At 39.3% G+C, this 12,812-nt stretch overlaps 6 protein-coding genes across 6 annotated transcripts; 3 read left to right on the top strand and 3 right to left on the bottom strand.

Moving 5' to 3' along the window:
- Nucleotides 1-71: 71 nt before the first annotated feature.
- On the bottom strand, nt 72-2,181 carry EV154DRAFT_454716 (cytochrome P450; the record flags this gene model as incomplete). Its single annotated transcript, XM_051597317.1, has 8 exons — nt 72-605; nt 667-786; nt 847-933; nt 994-1,319; nt 1,386-1,542; nt 1,598-1,713; nt 1,769-1,841; nt 1,906-2,181. 8 exons carry the CDS (start codon nt 2,179-2,181, stop codon nt 189-191), a joined length of 1,572 nt encoding a protein of 523 aa, XP_051463704.1. The 3' UTR covers nt 72-188.
- Nucleotides 2,182-3,243: 1,062 nt separating this feature from the next.
- On the top strand, nt 3,244-5,398 carry EV154DRAFT_573127 (integrator complex subunit 2; the record flags this gene model as incomplete). The annotated part of the gene is made up of 8 exons (XM_051606379.1): nt 3,244-3,404; nt 3,463-3,662; nt 3,717-4,004; nt 4,069-4,162; nt 4,227-4,621; nt 4,674-4,938; nt 5,002-5,186; nt 5,238-5,398. The coding sequence occupies 8 exons, from the start codon at nt 3,244-3,246 to the stop codon at nt 5,396-5,398; spliced, it is 1,749 nt and encodes a 582-aa protein (XP_051463705.1).
- Nucleotides 5,399-5,956: 558 nt separating this feature from the next.
- EV154DRAFT_433506 (Fibrillarin-domain-containing protein) lies at nt 5,957-7,313 on the bottom strand. Its single transcript, XM_051596735.1, has 2 exons — nt 7,023-7,313; nt 5,957-6,818 (listed from the first exon to the last, which is right to left on the bottom strand). The coding sequence occupies exons 1-2, from the start codon at nt 7,156-7,158 to the stop codon at nt 6,049-6,051; spliced, it is 906 nt and encodes a 301-aa protein (XP_051463706.1). The 5' UTR covers nt 7,159-7,313; the 3' UTR covers nt 5,957-6,048.
- A 146-nt stretch (nt 7,314-7,459) lies between these two features.
- Nucleotides 7,460-7,963, top strand: EV154DRAFT_454721 (uncharacterized protein). The gene is made up of 2 exons (XM_051597318.1): nt 7,460-7,608; nt 7,667-7,963. Exons 1-2 carry the CDS (start codon nt 7,524-7,526, stop codon nt 7,882-7,884), a joined length of 303 nt encoding a protein of 100 aa, XP_051463707.1. The 5' UTR covers nt 7,460-7,523; the 3' UTR covers nt 7,885-7,963.
- Nucleotides 7,948-11,671, bottom strand: EV154DRAFT_546708 (uncharacterized protein). The gene is made up of 4 exons (XM_051604707.1): nt 11,031-11,671; nt 10,021-10,956; nt 8,269-9,953; nt 7,948-8,210 (listed from the first exon to the last, which is right to left on the bottom strand). Exons 1-4 carry the CDS (start codon nt 11,595-11,597, stop codon nt 7,976-7,978), a joined length of 3,423 nt encoding a protein of 1,140 aa, XP_051463708.1. The 5' UTR covers nt 11,598-11,671; the 3' UTR covers nt 7,948-7,975.
- A 164-nt stretch (nt 11,672-11,835) lies between these two features.
- EV154DRAFT_475617 (uncharacterized protein) lies at nt 11,836-12,792 on the top strand (the record flags this gene model as incomplete). Its single annotated transcript, XM_051597985.1, has 5 exons — nt 11,836-11,911; nt 11,977-12,059; nt 12,124-12,194; nt 12,249-12,614; nt 12,654-12,792. The coding sequence occupies 5 exons, from the start codon at nt 11,836-11,838 to the stop codon at nt 12,790-12,792; spliced, it is 735 nt and encodes a 244-aa protein (XP_051463709.1).
- Between the last annotated feature and the right edge of the window lie 20 nt (nt 12,793-12,812).

The raw sequence follows: 12,812 nt of genomic DNA on the forward strand, positions 1-12,812 counted from the left end.
TTACAATCATTCAGGTTTCGCTGGCGCAATGAATCCTCGGTTTTCAAGTTAATATAGTTTCCGTGTTTAAACAACAATCGATAACTTTTGATACAGTGTATACATGTCCGATAGGCTGCATGAAAAAAAAGAGCTTTTATTGCGTATTTTAAAATCTTCTATCGAAATTAATAGGATTTGGTGTTTATCTAGTAACGTTTAGTAAAATCGAGAATAAGCTCTTTGGGGCCGACAATATCCATGCCATTTATAACCATGCCATCTTTATGAATAGAGTCTTTTGGTAAGGACCATACATATTTTCTTGCCATCATGATCAAGAGAACGCGTTGTTCAGCAAGACTCATGTTCATACCTATACACTGGCGTTGACCATTACCAAAGGGAAGCCATGCATTGTTTATGCGCTTGCTATCTTCATTCTCTGGGTTAAAACGCTCAGGATTAAAAGTCTCGGGATCCTGCCAGATATTGGCATCGTGTTGTACGCCAATAATATCGGTGGTAACAATAGTACCCTTAGGAATCATAAAACCTCCAAGTTCAGTGTCTTCAGCCGCAACACGCGGTTGACCCCATACGGCTGGGCCCATAATACGGAGAGTCTACAAAACCAGAAATTAGCATCTATATAATTCTAGGGACAGTATATAAAGAAACTTATACCTCTTTGATAACCATATTTACATAGGGCATATCCTTTGTCTGTTCAACAGTAGGAATGACATCGCAAGGGGCATCGCCTAAATAATGAATTGCTTCATCACGAAGTTTTTGTTGGAAGTCCTGTACAGAAAAAATTAAATAAGTAAAAGATACATGAGTAAATTGCATGTTTAAGTTTACTTTGTGATTAGCAAGATAGTACATGGCAGATCCCAAAGCATTTGCAGTGGTATCATGTCCGGCAAGAATAAAAGCTAAAACATCGTTCTGTTACAATCATCAAAGTGAGTCAATAGAGTCAAACATCTTAAATGAAACATTAAATACCATCATTTCTTCATTTGTTAAAGCACCACCTTCACCAGCTTCAGCTTCGATCATCAATGTACAGAGATCCTTTTCAGCATCATCCAGAGAGTCAATACCACCCTGTTTTGCAATCAATAGACGCTTTTCAATGATGATTTGTTCAACTTTGGCCAAAAAATCCTTTAAAGTCTGATGGAGTCGAACACGAGAGGGAAACATCCAACGTAATTTGGTATCGAAAATAGGGAACAGGAAAAAGAAGGGATTAAAAACACCTTTGACTAAGGTTGTATAATATCTAACCCATTCACTATTCTTGTCTCCAATAGCGTTGGCATTGTATCCTAAAAATATTTGCATCGTTTTTAGAGCCGTTAGTTTATAAGCGGGCGGGGTTTTTTATAACATACCAAATCCGGCAGCAGTGATTGCATCAAAACCGAATCTTTCGAGATAAGCAGACATGTTCATGGTTCCATCTTCTTTCTCAATTTCGGTAAACAATTGCTGGGTTAATCTTCCGAAAAGATTAACAGGCATAGCACGATGAAAAGCAGGGTTGGCAGCCTTTTTAATGCGTTAGTAATAAATTATTGTCTTGAACACATGAGTATACATTTACTTTTCTGTGAAGCTTCCATTTGGCACCGACCGAAGTAAGAATACTGGGTGTACGGATCATGCCATTTATCAGCGTGTCTCCCTCACCAAAAGAATGTGAGTCTTTGGGAAAGAGGTCTAATTTTAAAGTTAAATATCATTATGAAACAATAAAGTAAGTGGATAATATTACCTCCTTTCAAATAAACTTTTTTGATGTCAACTGGATTAGTCACATACACAGACCATCCAGCGCGGTTGGGTCGCTAATCAAGAAAATGATAACATAGATAAATAGCATTACTTTAATTATGTTGTTGAGCACTTTACCACATATACGCCGTTTGCCTTAGAGATCAAGGGAGAGTACAAGTACTTCAGTTGGTGATGAGGATCTTCGCCTTGAAGAACAGACGCCACATAAGAAAAGAAATTTACTCTTGGGATAGCGCGGATACCAGCAGGAGGCAAGGCGATTTTCCGATATAAGGTGTAAAACAAGGTGGCAGCAATAGCAGAGCCAACATAGGTTAGCTTTTTCTTGTCGTTCTTTACAGAAGGTAAGATATAGAGTTCATAGAAACTCAAGATATGAGAGCTTGTCATTTGAAGCATATCTTTTACTGAGGTGGTAATCATTAATATAATAACAAAAAAGGGGGGTTTGTTACTCCAAAGAGGTGAATAGCGATATTTTATTTACACCCTTAAAAAATTAATCTTAACAAAGGGTTTGATTGGAGGATCAATTTTATACCGATAGTTTTTTAATTGATGAACATACTACCGAGATCTAAGCAAATCAAAGGCTTCAACTTGTAGCTATGTTGATCTCCGCTGTGAGCATCAAAGCCTATTTACTTAAGCTTGGAGCTGGGACTGATGTGTTTGGGACTTCAACAATCGAGTCAGACCTGTTGTTTACACATTTCAAGTTCATGTATGCCTAAGTGGAAAGGGACGAGTTTTATAAAAAAGCTGCCTATTTACTCTTGATCTAACTCTACTTACGTTGACCACGTTTGCCATGATTTTGACACCTTTGGCAAAAGATGGCTAAAATTTTTGGAAACTCAACAGATCATGTTTTAATCCTTGAAGTTGCTAATAAAAAATAGTAACTAATCTTCGTGTTTGGGCATGTGCACCGGAGGCCAAAGCAAAGGAATCAAGCAAAGCACGGGTGAACGGCAAGAGTAGCTATGACACTCTTGAGGTAGCCAAATGCTTTGTCATCTAACTACTGACGCGCAGGAATCAATTAACGAGATTTCCACCGACCAACTTCATATGATTGACATATTTGTTATAATGAGCTTACACAATCATTAAAAGAAAAGAAAATGAAAGAAAATGAGAAGGAAGCGAAAGAGAGTGTGCGAAATTTCATTCTTTTTATCTACTTATCATAAAAAATATAAACAATGACTGATGTAGTTGGAACCGCATGAAAAAAAAAAATTATCACACAAAGGCTAATTCTTAGGTAATGATAGGTTGGTCTAAGAGAATATCAATTGGATGTGGGTTCTAGAATCACCCATTCGTTCTAACTATTGACCATACTAAAAAGTTACAAAAAACTTTAAAAAAACCTCTGACCTTGAATTTTAACCACACACAGAAAACAAACGCAAAGAAAAAAAAAGCGACCCTTCTTATAAAACCATGAGTAAAAAATGCTTTAACCTCGATTCTTTTTACCAATTATTAAAAGGACGTGTTTCACACAATATTGATTATACCAAATGGCTACTTGATTGTATGACCCATGCGACATTACCTATCCATCCTAAATTTAGTCTTGTCATTAGGGAGTTTGTCTTGAGGTACTTGGGAAAATAAAGAATAAAGATCGATCTATAACTTTTCTAATCAATTCAACAGTACCTTCATGACAAGCACATGTCAAAAAATTCCAAATGATATTGTACAGTCTTATTTCCAAGATGTAGGCAACATTACTACCACACAAATATTAATGCTCCTGTATGTATTACAATTCAACGATTACGTGATTGCCTTTCGAACCGAGCCAAAGCTTATGGCTCTAGCAAGTTCTTCCACGATTGCCCTTGAACAAACCGGTACGATGTGATAAAAGGCATGGAAACGAGCATGAAAAACTAATCTCATTGTAGAGTATCCGATCGACGATTGTATATCCATTCGATTTATATTAAACCATGTGGAGGCGAATCAAAGCACGTACAAGAACATTTATCCCGATTTACTATCACTGTCCGCCAACCTGTACCCTGAATTATTTGATATAACGAGTTTCCTTTTGCAGGAAGGAAAAGAATCCGAATCAGAAGCGTTGTGGGATATTCAAACCATCAATAAAGATTGGATCCAGAATTTGCCAGCGGTTGAATTAAAGCATCTATTAAATCAATGGGAGACAAATCCATCGCTTGTCATTCATGGTAAACTTTTATGCAGCGACACATGAAGGCAGAATACTAAAAGTGAAAAAAAAAAAATGAATAGTATTATCCCATCTGGAGACGTTATCGACATTTGATATAGAAGAACATGCAAAATACATGATTTCAATCCTTATACCACCTTGTTTAAACAAACAGTAAGTAATTTTTTTTTTAAAAAAAAAAAATTCTGTAGCGGAGGAGTGCTCACAGCATTTATAGATTAGATGTGAGAGTAGCCGATGCCTTTATTTCAACGTGGGAGTCATTTAATCGCATTATTCCTCATACGTTGTGGAAAATCACTGTGAATAGCTTGACACCGCAAGAATACAGTTTAATGGATTTGATTCAAAACCCACATATCGTGTTTAAATGTGACGCACGGTTATTTCGATCGGAACAATTACTGCCGATCTGGTTGCACGTATTATCATGTTTGCGTACGACTTCAAAACATCGTATCTGGAAGCGGTATCATACAGTATATCCACGCATCGACCAGCATACGATTAATTCGCGTAATGTATTAGCATTAACGAACGCACAAGATACAGTTATGCTTCAGTTGTTGCTGGAGCTTTGCTTGGAAAAGCCCGAAGACAAAGACAACAAGGGTAAGAAGGTGATAAATCAGTAAGAAATAAAGCTAACCCCCAATGAATGTAGAGGCACTTGATCAGTCAAGAAAGCTTATTTGCAATTTCATTCATTCGATATTTATTGATGGAGACCGAGAAATGCTGTTGGCCAAGATTTTACACTTTCAAACATATTCGACGGATTTGATCCCTGTAGTAGTGGATCTGATACCGTCTATTTATATTGTGCTTTCGTTTATACCTGAATTAACAAGACAACCACAATTAGATAAACAAGTGTTTGGTATCTTGATTGCGTGTTATCTCTGTGAGAAGTATCCGCTTGAAAACTAGTAAGGATTTGCCCATTAGTGTATATTCTTTAGATGACTATTAAAACGCTCTCTTTTAATTAGTTTGGTAACAGCAGAGAAGCATGTGCTTCCTAGATTATTAAGAATTGCGTTTCCGGTGACCCGTGAAGGACAAGTATCTAATGCATGTGTACCTTCCGAATATCTCGTCAAGGCTATTCCTGGGTTTGTAAATCTAGCAAGAGCGTTTCCTCACTTTGGGCCCACTATCTTGAGAGCATTTGACGGTAAAGGAAATGTTCAAGTGTATATAGATAGAATACTAATAGTCCTTTTAGATATTGCGAAGGGGTTACCAGAGCCTAAACAGTTTATAGGGCAAGAAGGCACCAGTAAAATTATTCTGGTGCTTCAGTTACACAAGGTTCTCAAGGACACAACGGAGCTTGTTCAAAAGGAAGTGGCACGAATGGACAAGGTGAATAAAGTGACGTTATAAAAGTATTTATTATTATATCTTTCGTTCCAACTGTACAAATGAACGGTTATATTGGGTATTTGGTGAGAGAGAATGTGTGGATGCTGTTAAGGTGTCTGAATACAATCTCAGGTAATTCTGAATGATGCCTGTGTGTCCATTCTTCATTTCGTACATTGCACCTATTTCCAGTTCTTTCTTGTGTGTTAAAGCATGAAGAGGAGTTTGTGTTTATGAGGGTTACCTGATTGTGTGTTGAGAATTATGCAGCCAGTATCGTCTGCGACTAAATACTCGTATATTTTGAAGGCTTTTTTATGCTTTTTAGTTCAGGAGTGTCATGGCAACGGTGGTATGATTTTTTTTTTTACCCTGTTCTCCTTTGACCTCTAGAGAAACATATAATTCCATCACTTGGAAGTGTGTGTGTATACGAAACGTATCTGGTTTTAAACTCGCAAACATGTACCCTTTTGTTATTGTAGAAATTTAATTTTTTTTTTTTTTTTTTTTTTTTAATGGGTTTTATAAGAGATAAAAAAAAAAGAAGTGTGTAGTGTGGAGAAAAGGGAAAAAACGAAAGAATTTAAAATAAGATAAAATTTTAATTTTTTTTTAAATCCCAACATTATTTACAGGTCTAAAAAGGATGAAGAATGGAAAGAAGAGATTTACTTGTTACGGACATATTTACCAACAACGACAGCGTGATCTCTCTCATAAGGTTCAAGAGTCAATTGTTCTTGAGGCTTAATTCTCTCTTCTTGAAGCTTCTTGACTTCACGAGCAAAGACAGTAGCAGCATCGACAGTAGAATCAATACAAGAAGCCTTGATAGAGATGACAATGTGACCTTCGTTCTTGAGGAAATGATGGGCGTTCAAGGCAATAATACGAGCTTGATCGGGTTGGGCAACATCAGCAAAGATAACATCAACCATGGGAACAAGCATACGGTACTTTTGGGGATGACGGGCATCTTCAATGATAGGAACAACGTTGGTTCTCTTCTTGGCCATGTTGATTAAATCACGACCAGGACGGTGAGAGAATTCGACAGCATAAACAGCACCTTCAGCACCGACAATATCAGCAACATGAGAAACAGAGGTACCAGAAGCAGCACCAAGATATAAAACCTTCTTTCCAGGAGCAATGTGAATGTGATCAAGACCACCTAAAACAGCAGCGGCCAACTTACTTCTGAAAGGATTCCAAACACGGTATTCAATCTTGGTTCCCTCAGGTCCATCAATAGAGATACGCTTCTCACCATATACTGCCTCACCGGGAACAAGGTTCTTGGTGACTAAAAGATCTTCCTTACCACGGGCAACGAAAATACCGGCATGTCTGTGAGGTTCAACGACGACCTTGGCACCACCACGGGCACCACCGCCGAAGCCACCGCGAGCACCACCACGGGCACCACCACGGCCACCTTTAATAAATAAAATAAAGAAATGTCAGTCATGTGTATAATGTCAACTTGTCGCTTTAAGGATCTTACCACGACCTCCACGATCACCGCCGAAACCACCACGTCCACCACCGCGGCCTCCACGATCGCCACCGAAACCACCGCGGCCTCCACCACGACCACCGCCGAAACCACCACGGCCACCACGGCCTCCACGATCGCCACCGAAGCCACCACGTCCTCCACCACGGCCTCCACGATCGCCACCGAAACCACCACGGCCTCCACCACGGCCACCACCGAAACCACCACGGCCTCCACGATCACCGCCGAAACCACCACGTCCACCTTCGTAAGCCATTGTTGTTTTTTGAGTTTTTTGTTGAAAGTTTCGAAAAAAAAAAAGTTATATAGTTGTGATTTTTGAAGGATTTATGGATCGTCCAAAAAAAAAGCTATACGTTGATTTAAAAAAAAAGTTGACAAAATGAGTTGAAAATATAAAAAAAACCCTCCTAACTCTCCTTTATGAAGGAAAAAAAAAAAAAAAAAAAGTTTTGAAACTCCTCGCTTTGACATGTGGCTTGTCCCCTTTGTTCATGCATTGTGACAGCGTTCAATCCTACCTTAAACGGTGGCTGAGTTTTGCCAGTGCTAATTACACCTGACCCAAAACAAGTAGGGCAAGCTTTTTTTTTCTTCCACTCATTCTCATTCACCACAGTCATGGTTCAAGGTTCAAAAGAAAGAAAGCCAGGAAAGCCCAAGCAAAAGGGTGGCAGAGAGAAGAAAGGCATTATGAAGAAAGGCTGTAAGTTGCATTTGTCTGGATCTCTTTCTTATTTTATATATTAACAGCTCATCATTAGCCAGAAGCATTCCTCCCAAGAAGTTGGCTCTTGTGAAGCAACGTGCCTTGGATAAGAGATTAACGGGTGATATTAACAAGAATATCGAAAAGCAAATGTCTGTTAAAGCCAATGCTGTTGGTAAACTCACCATCATGAAGAAATTAGCTGAAGAAAAGGTTAATGTCGAAGACAAAGCTAAGCTTAAGCGTTCCAGTAATGTCCGTTTATCTCAGTAAACGATTACTTTTTTGTATTATATCCCCCTATTCCTTTTACACACACATAACAAGAAAAATAAAGCCAAGCTTTTGAATTATTTTTATTGTGTTATCGCCTGATGGGCTTCTTTTTCCTTTTAGGTTTGACATCTTCATCAAATACTGCAGCGAGTAAAGGTTCAGGATCCAAGCCAAGTATAGAGCCAGCATTACGGTAACCTTCTTTGGCTTCCTGGATAATATACGATCTCATCTTGTACTTTTTATCCAACGATTCTGACAATCTTGCCCTATCCACAAATGGATCACCCACCTCACAAATACACTTTCTCTCCACCCAACCCCTACATACATATATATTAACAAAAGAAGCGGTTTTTTACACTTAGAGAGCACACTTACCATTTATGGTTTTCAGGCACTTGTAGAAACTCTACCAATACATCTCCTTTATAACGTCGACTAGCCAGAATCTTGGGTGAAGTTTCCTCGTCGGACAAGTTCATGAATTTAGCAGGATGAGAAGGATAACCGGTCACTCTTGCCCATACAATCTCACCTCGTTTGAAGTTGGGGATAGGAATATCATTTCGCTTACGTTTGGTATATTTCACGCCTCTCCTTGGTTGATCACTTTCGTCGTCAACGGTAGCTGAGGATGAATGTTGTTCATCTTCCTCCTCCTCTTCATCTACATACACCCAACCCACAGGCGCAGATTTCTTACGGTTCTCCTTGTACACTTCCACAGGTTTGCTCAAGTGAGACACTCCATTATACGAGGCAAACAATGCTCGTGCTTCTTGTGATATCTTGGGTCGTTTCGTGAGTTCTTGTATACTGGCTTGGAGTCCTGCACTACGTGTTAATCGAGAAGGTCCAGAGATTTCTTTTCGCTTCATACTCGATCTACTCGTAGGCTCACGTTTCACATTGTTGGTCTCTCTGGATTCAGTGGTTGTCGTTGCTGCTACTGCTGGTGGTGGTGGGCCTAATAAGGAATCCATGGTTGTAGGATTGTTGATGATGGAACCTTGTTCGCCTGTCATAGCAGCTTGAGCTTTCTTTGCTTCTTCCAACAATCGAATTTGCTCACGTTTTTCCTTTCGTTGCTGTTCCAACTTGTGTTGCTCTGCAAAATAAGTGGATGTGCTTGTTGGTTGTGTTGATGGTAGTGGTAGTAGTGTCACTTGTGGCCGTGGTGTCACTTGTGGTAGTAGTGTCATTTGTGGTCGTGGTGTCGCTTGGGGTAGTGGTGTTGCTTGTGGTAATGGTGTTGATTGTGGTAGTGGTGTTACTTGTGGTAGTGGTGTCACTGGCGGTGGCAGTGGTGGTGTTTGTTCCTTTGAGACATCAAGTGATTGAATAGAATGCTCATGCACTTCATGGGGTGTTTGCGTTGATGGTGGTATATTTTGCTGCTTAGGATTTTCCTCCACTGTGGGTAATGATACAGTGGCTGGTTCGATGGGAGCTGGTTCATCAACGACCACGACAACGTCTTCTTCTTCCTCTTGACGCAGATAATCAAAGATGGCAGGATCAAAGGGTTCGTTCCACATACCACCGTTTAACTCAAAACGAGACATTTGTTCCTTGGCCTTTTGAAACAATTTGACAGAGGCCTTTTTCAAGAGCGTGGCGACTCTATAATATTGCGTATCTGCCTCATTGTAATCCATACTATTCTCCCAAATGAGAGAAGCATCATGCTTAAACTGATCCAGGTCTGTGTAGTGATGCGATACCATCTTTTCGTAAATCTCTGAAAAGCACATACTTTGAGCAATCAAGGATTGATAATCCGGTGCTTCTTCTGCCGTGACATGGTTCAGGAAATATTTCTTCTTGTCAATGGTCATGAATTGCTTGAGAATGGGACGAATGACATATTCCAATGGGAACAAGATCATTTCGATATAAGTCTTTTGTTCTTTGGTACGAATCAGTTTTTGACGCTCACGTTTTTGTACTTGCTCCGATAAGAGACGGATCTTTTCCAGGTCGTCTCGAAGTTGTGTAATGACAGATTGGCGTAATAATAAATCACTTTCTCCACGATTATATTTCGACGAAGCCGTCCAAGGCTGATAATGTAATAATAATAAAGTTAATGGGGTTGTAAATACAGGTTGTTAATGTAACAAGTTATACCTCGAGATGAAGACGCTTGAGTAAAGGAGCACCTCTTCTGGACTCTCGTTTTAAAGACCAGTAATGCGCAATAGCAGTAACCATCTGTGGTCTTTTTCGAATACCCGAGTTTTTGACACAAGGTAAATTATCGATTTTGGCTAAAATAGCATCAGGAGCAATGGGAGCGCCAGTGGAATAATGGTGTTGATGCGCACGCGCCACCTTGTTATTTGCCACATTATTGAACTCTTCTTGTTGTTGCTTTTTACCTAGAGACGAAGATTTGGCTCTACCTCGACCTCGACCGCGTCCTCTGCTACGTCCGGAGGGAATTTCTGGTGGTGTTTCAACAACAGGCGGTGTAGAAGATGTCTTTTCGACAGAGTATTCCTTGGGAGTGTGTTTATCACAATAGGCTTTGAGAATGACACCCTCAGATTGAGATGTATGTGAGTTCATTTTCATGCAGAGTTTGGCAGTTTTAGCACAAGTGACATGGAAAGCAGAGAAACAATGCTTGTTATCACATTGGATACAAGCACCCTCTCGTTTTCGACAGATAAAGCAGGTTAATTTCCACCTGCTTTTGGGAACATTGCCAATCATATCGATAGGTTCCATATAGATGGTATTACTGACACCTACCTCTGGTATCCAAATAGCACAGAGGAGATGACCCCATTGGTTTGTATTTGTCTGTTTGAAAGCACCGCCTTCATTGGGACAAAAGATACAGGAGACGGGAAATTCGGGTGAGATCATACATTTTCTACAGAGCCATTGACCTTCGGGTATATAAGGGATGCCGTAACAATCTTGGTGTACGGCAACGTTGCAACCATCACAAAAGACAATGGCGTTACTGTTTTCTACTTCGGTGTCATCACATACTGCGCAAGCAGAATCTTCGGGTAAAATGACTTGTTCGGTATCTAATTTAGGGGCGTTTTTTATCTACGGGTATTTGTTGTTGTTATTTTTTTTTTTTTGACAGGTTTTCTGGTGTATAAAATAAGAAAGATACTTACGAGATGGAACCACTCTTTTTCCAATTTATCCATGATACATTCAAATAAGTAAGGCGAAATTTCACCAGGAGATTCCTTTCTTCGTTCAGCGTTATACAGTTGAAGCCATTCCTTGTCTTGTTCATCCATATCATATTCCACAGACTCATACAGTTCAACATCAGAGGGTTCGATATAGTGAATATAATGATTCTCTGGTCGTTTGTAAGGTAGATCTGGGTAGTTGGGCTGTGATTGATGATGAAGTGATAACAAATGTTCTTGTTGATAGTTTTGTTCTGCTACATAATCTTCACCTTCCTCCTCTTCTTGTTGCTCGCGTTTTTCGTATTGTACTTTAGGAAGACGAGCTACCAGCGATTCAGGAACAACAGAGTTGGCACTGCTGGTGCTAATCGTGGTGTCCTCTTCGACATTGGCCTTGACAATGGTCAAAGGTTGTTGAATATCCAAGTTTTGAAAGGCAGTATCGGCTTCGGTCGTAGCTTCATTCAGCTGGTGTTGCTGTAAAGCCGTGATATTATTTCGCTTGGGTCTGCCTCGTTTATTATTCTTGAGTCCAGACATGAAGAAAAATAGATTGAAATGAAAGAAAAAAAAAGAGGTGGAATAAAAACGCCCTTTTATAGTTTAAATCTCAGTGAAGGGGGAGAGTTGGGAAGGGAGGAGGGAGAGAGAGAGGGAAAAAAAAATTATTTTTTCTTTTTAGCTGAAGGCAAACTATCCAATGGCAAGCACTTTCTGGGGTAAACATTAATGAAAAGAGAAAGCATGCACATTATATAAGCACTCATACACAACACTCATGTTAGGACTTCGTTTGATTCCAGGAGAATCATATCCTATTAAATATAAAGGCATTCTCACTATAAATCAGGCAAGTATTTCTCTTTTGTTGTTGTTGTAAGGATTACTTTATAACAGTTTGACTAGATTTCCTTGGAAGCTGAACCCAAAGATGGAAAGACCTTGCTAAAAGTACATGCAAAAGGTCAAACATTTGTCTTGTGCTCTCTTGTCAAAGACCATGTAATTATTAAATTGTAATCTACGTGTTTTTCTCACTGGTTTATTCTGATGTATTGTTACACAGGTTGAACGTCAAGTTTTATCTCATACCTTTATAGCGGAAGATAATGCCACACTCATCATTACTGGAGCAAAGTAAATATAAGCATTTCAAGAGGAATAACTAATCGATACTAACCCTACATAAAGTCCCGTGAATATTGTTGGATCGTTATTGGAAGATCTTGAAGGATATAGCAGTGATGATGGAGAGGAAGATGAGGAGGAAGAAGAAGAAGAAGAGACGATTTCTGGACATCCTAGATATCCTGCCTATCTTTCGGATTTATTAGGACCTGATTTACCAGAGGACGATGACGAGGATTATGAAGATGACGAGGATGATGATGAAGAGCAGGGAGATAACCATGGTAGTTTAGCGTTCCGTGATCCAACCGACAATGAGTTTTTGGGTGGGTTTGAATTAAGTCATTTCCAGCTGGTGCCTTCTATACCAGGATATGATGATATTGACTTGAGACAAGACGAACAAGATATGAATGAAACATTTTTAAAGTAACGTGTGTAGAATAATATATATTTGTGGCAGGAAAGATTAACAACTTCAACCTGTAGTGACAATATCGCAACAGGCTTAGTAAATGCACTACTAAACAGTGGTGACAAGTCGCAGATTAAAAAAGGAAAGGCACTCTTAAAAAAATTAAAGAAGCAATGTGAGGAAAGAGAATAAAATAATAAAAAATATAGGGG

This window comes from Mucor mucedo (assembly GCF_025094135.1).
Source record: "Mucor mucedo strain NRRL 3635 chromosome Unknown EV154scaffold_1, whole genome shotgun sequence".
Taxonomy (NCBI): Eukaryota; Fungi; Mucoromycota; class Mucoromycetes; order Mucorales; family Mucoraceae; genus Mucor; species Mucor mucedo.

Bases quoted from the DNA above. Each gene is read 5' to 3' on its own strand.
- EV154DRAFT_433506 (XM_051596735.1), bottom strand. From the start codon at position 7,158: ATGGCTTACGAAGGTGGACGTGGTGGTTTCGGCGGTGATCGTGGAGGC. The intron at 6,819-7,022 runs GTGGCGATCGTG...TATTTATTAAAG, and splicing joins TGGAGGACGTGGTGGCTTCG to GTGGCCGTGGTGGTGCCCGT.
- EV154DRAFT_454721 (XM_051597318.1), top strand. From the start codon at position 7,524: ATGGTTCAAGGTTCAAAAGAAAGAAAGCCAGGAAAGCCCAAGCAAAAG. The intron at 7,609-7,666 runs GTAAGTTGCATT...GCTCATCATTAG, and splicing joins AGGCATTATGAAGAAAGGCT to CCAGAAGCATTCCTCCCAAG.
- EV154DRAFT_546708 (XM_051604707.1), bottom strand. From the start codon at position 11,597: ATGTCTGGACTCAAGAATAATAAACGAGGCAGACCCAAGCGAAATAAT. The intron at 10,957-11,030 runs GTAAGTATCTTT...AAATACCCGTAG, and splicing joins AAAAAGAGTGGTTCCATCTC to ATAAAAAACGCCCCTAAATT. The intron at 9,954-10,020 runs GTATAACTTGTT...TTACATTATCAG, and splicing joins TCAAGCGTCTTCATCTCGAG to CCTTGGACGGCTTCGTCGAA.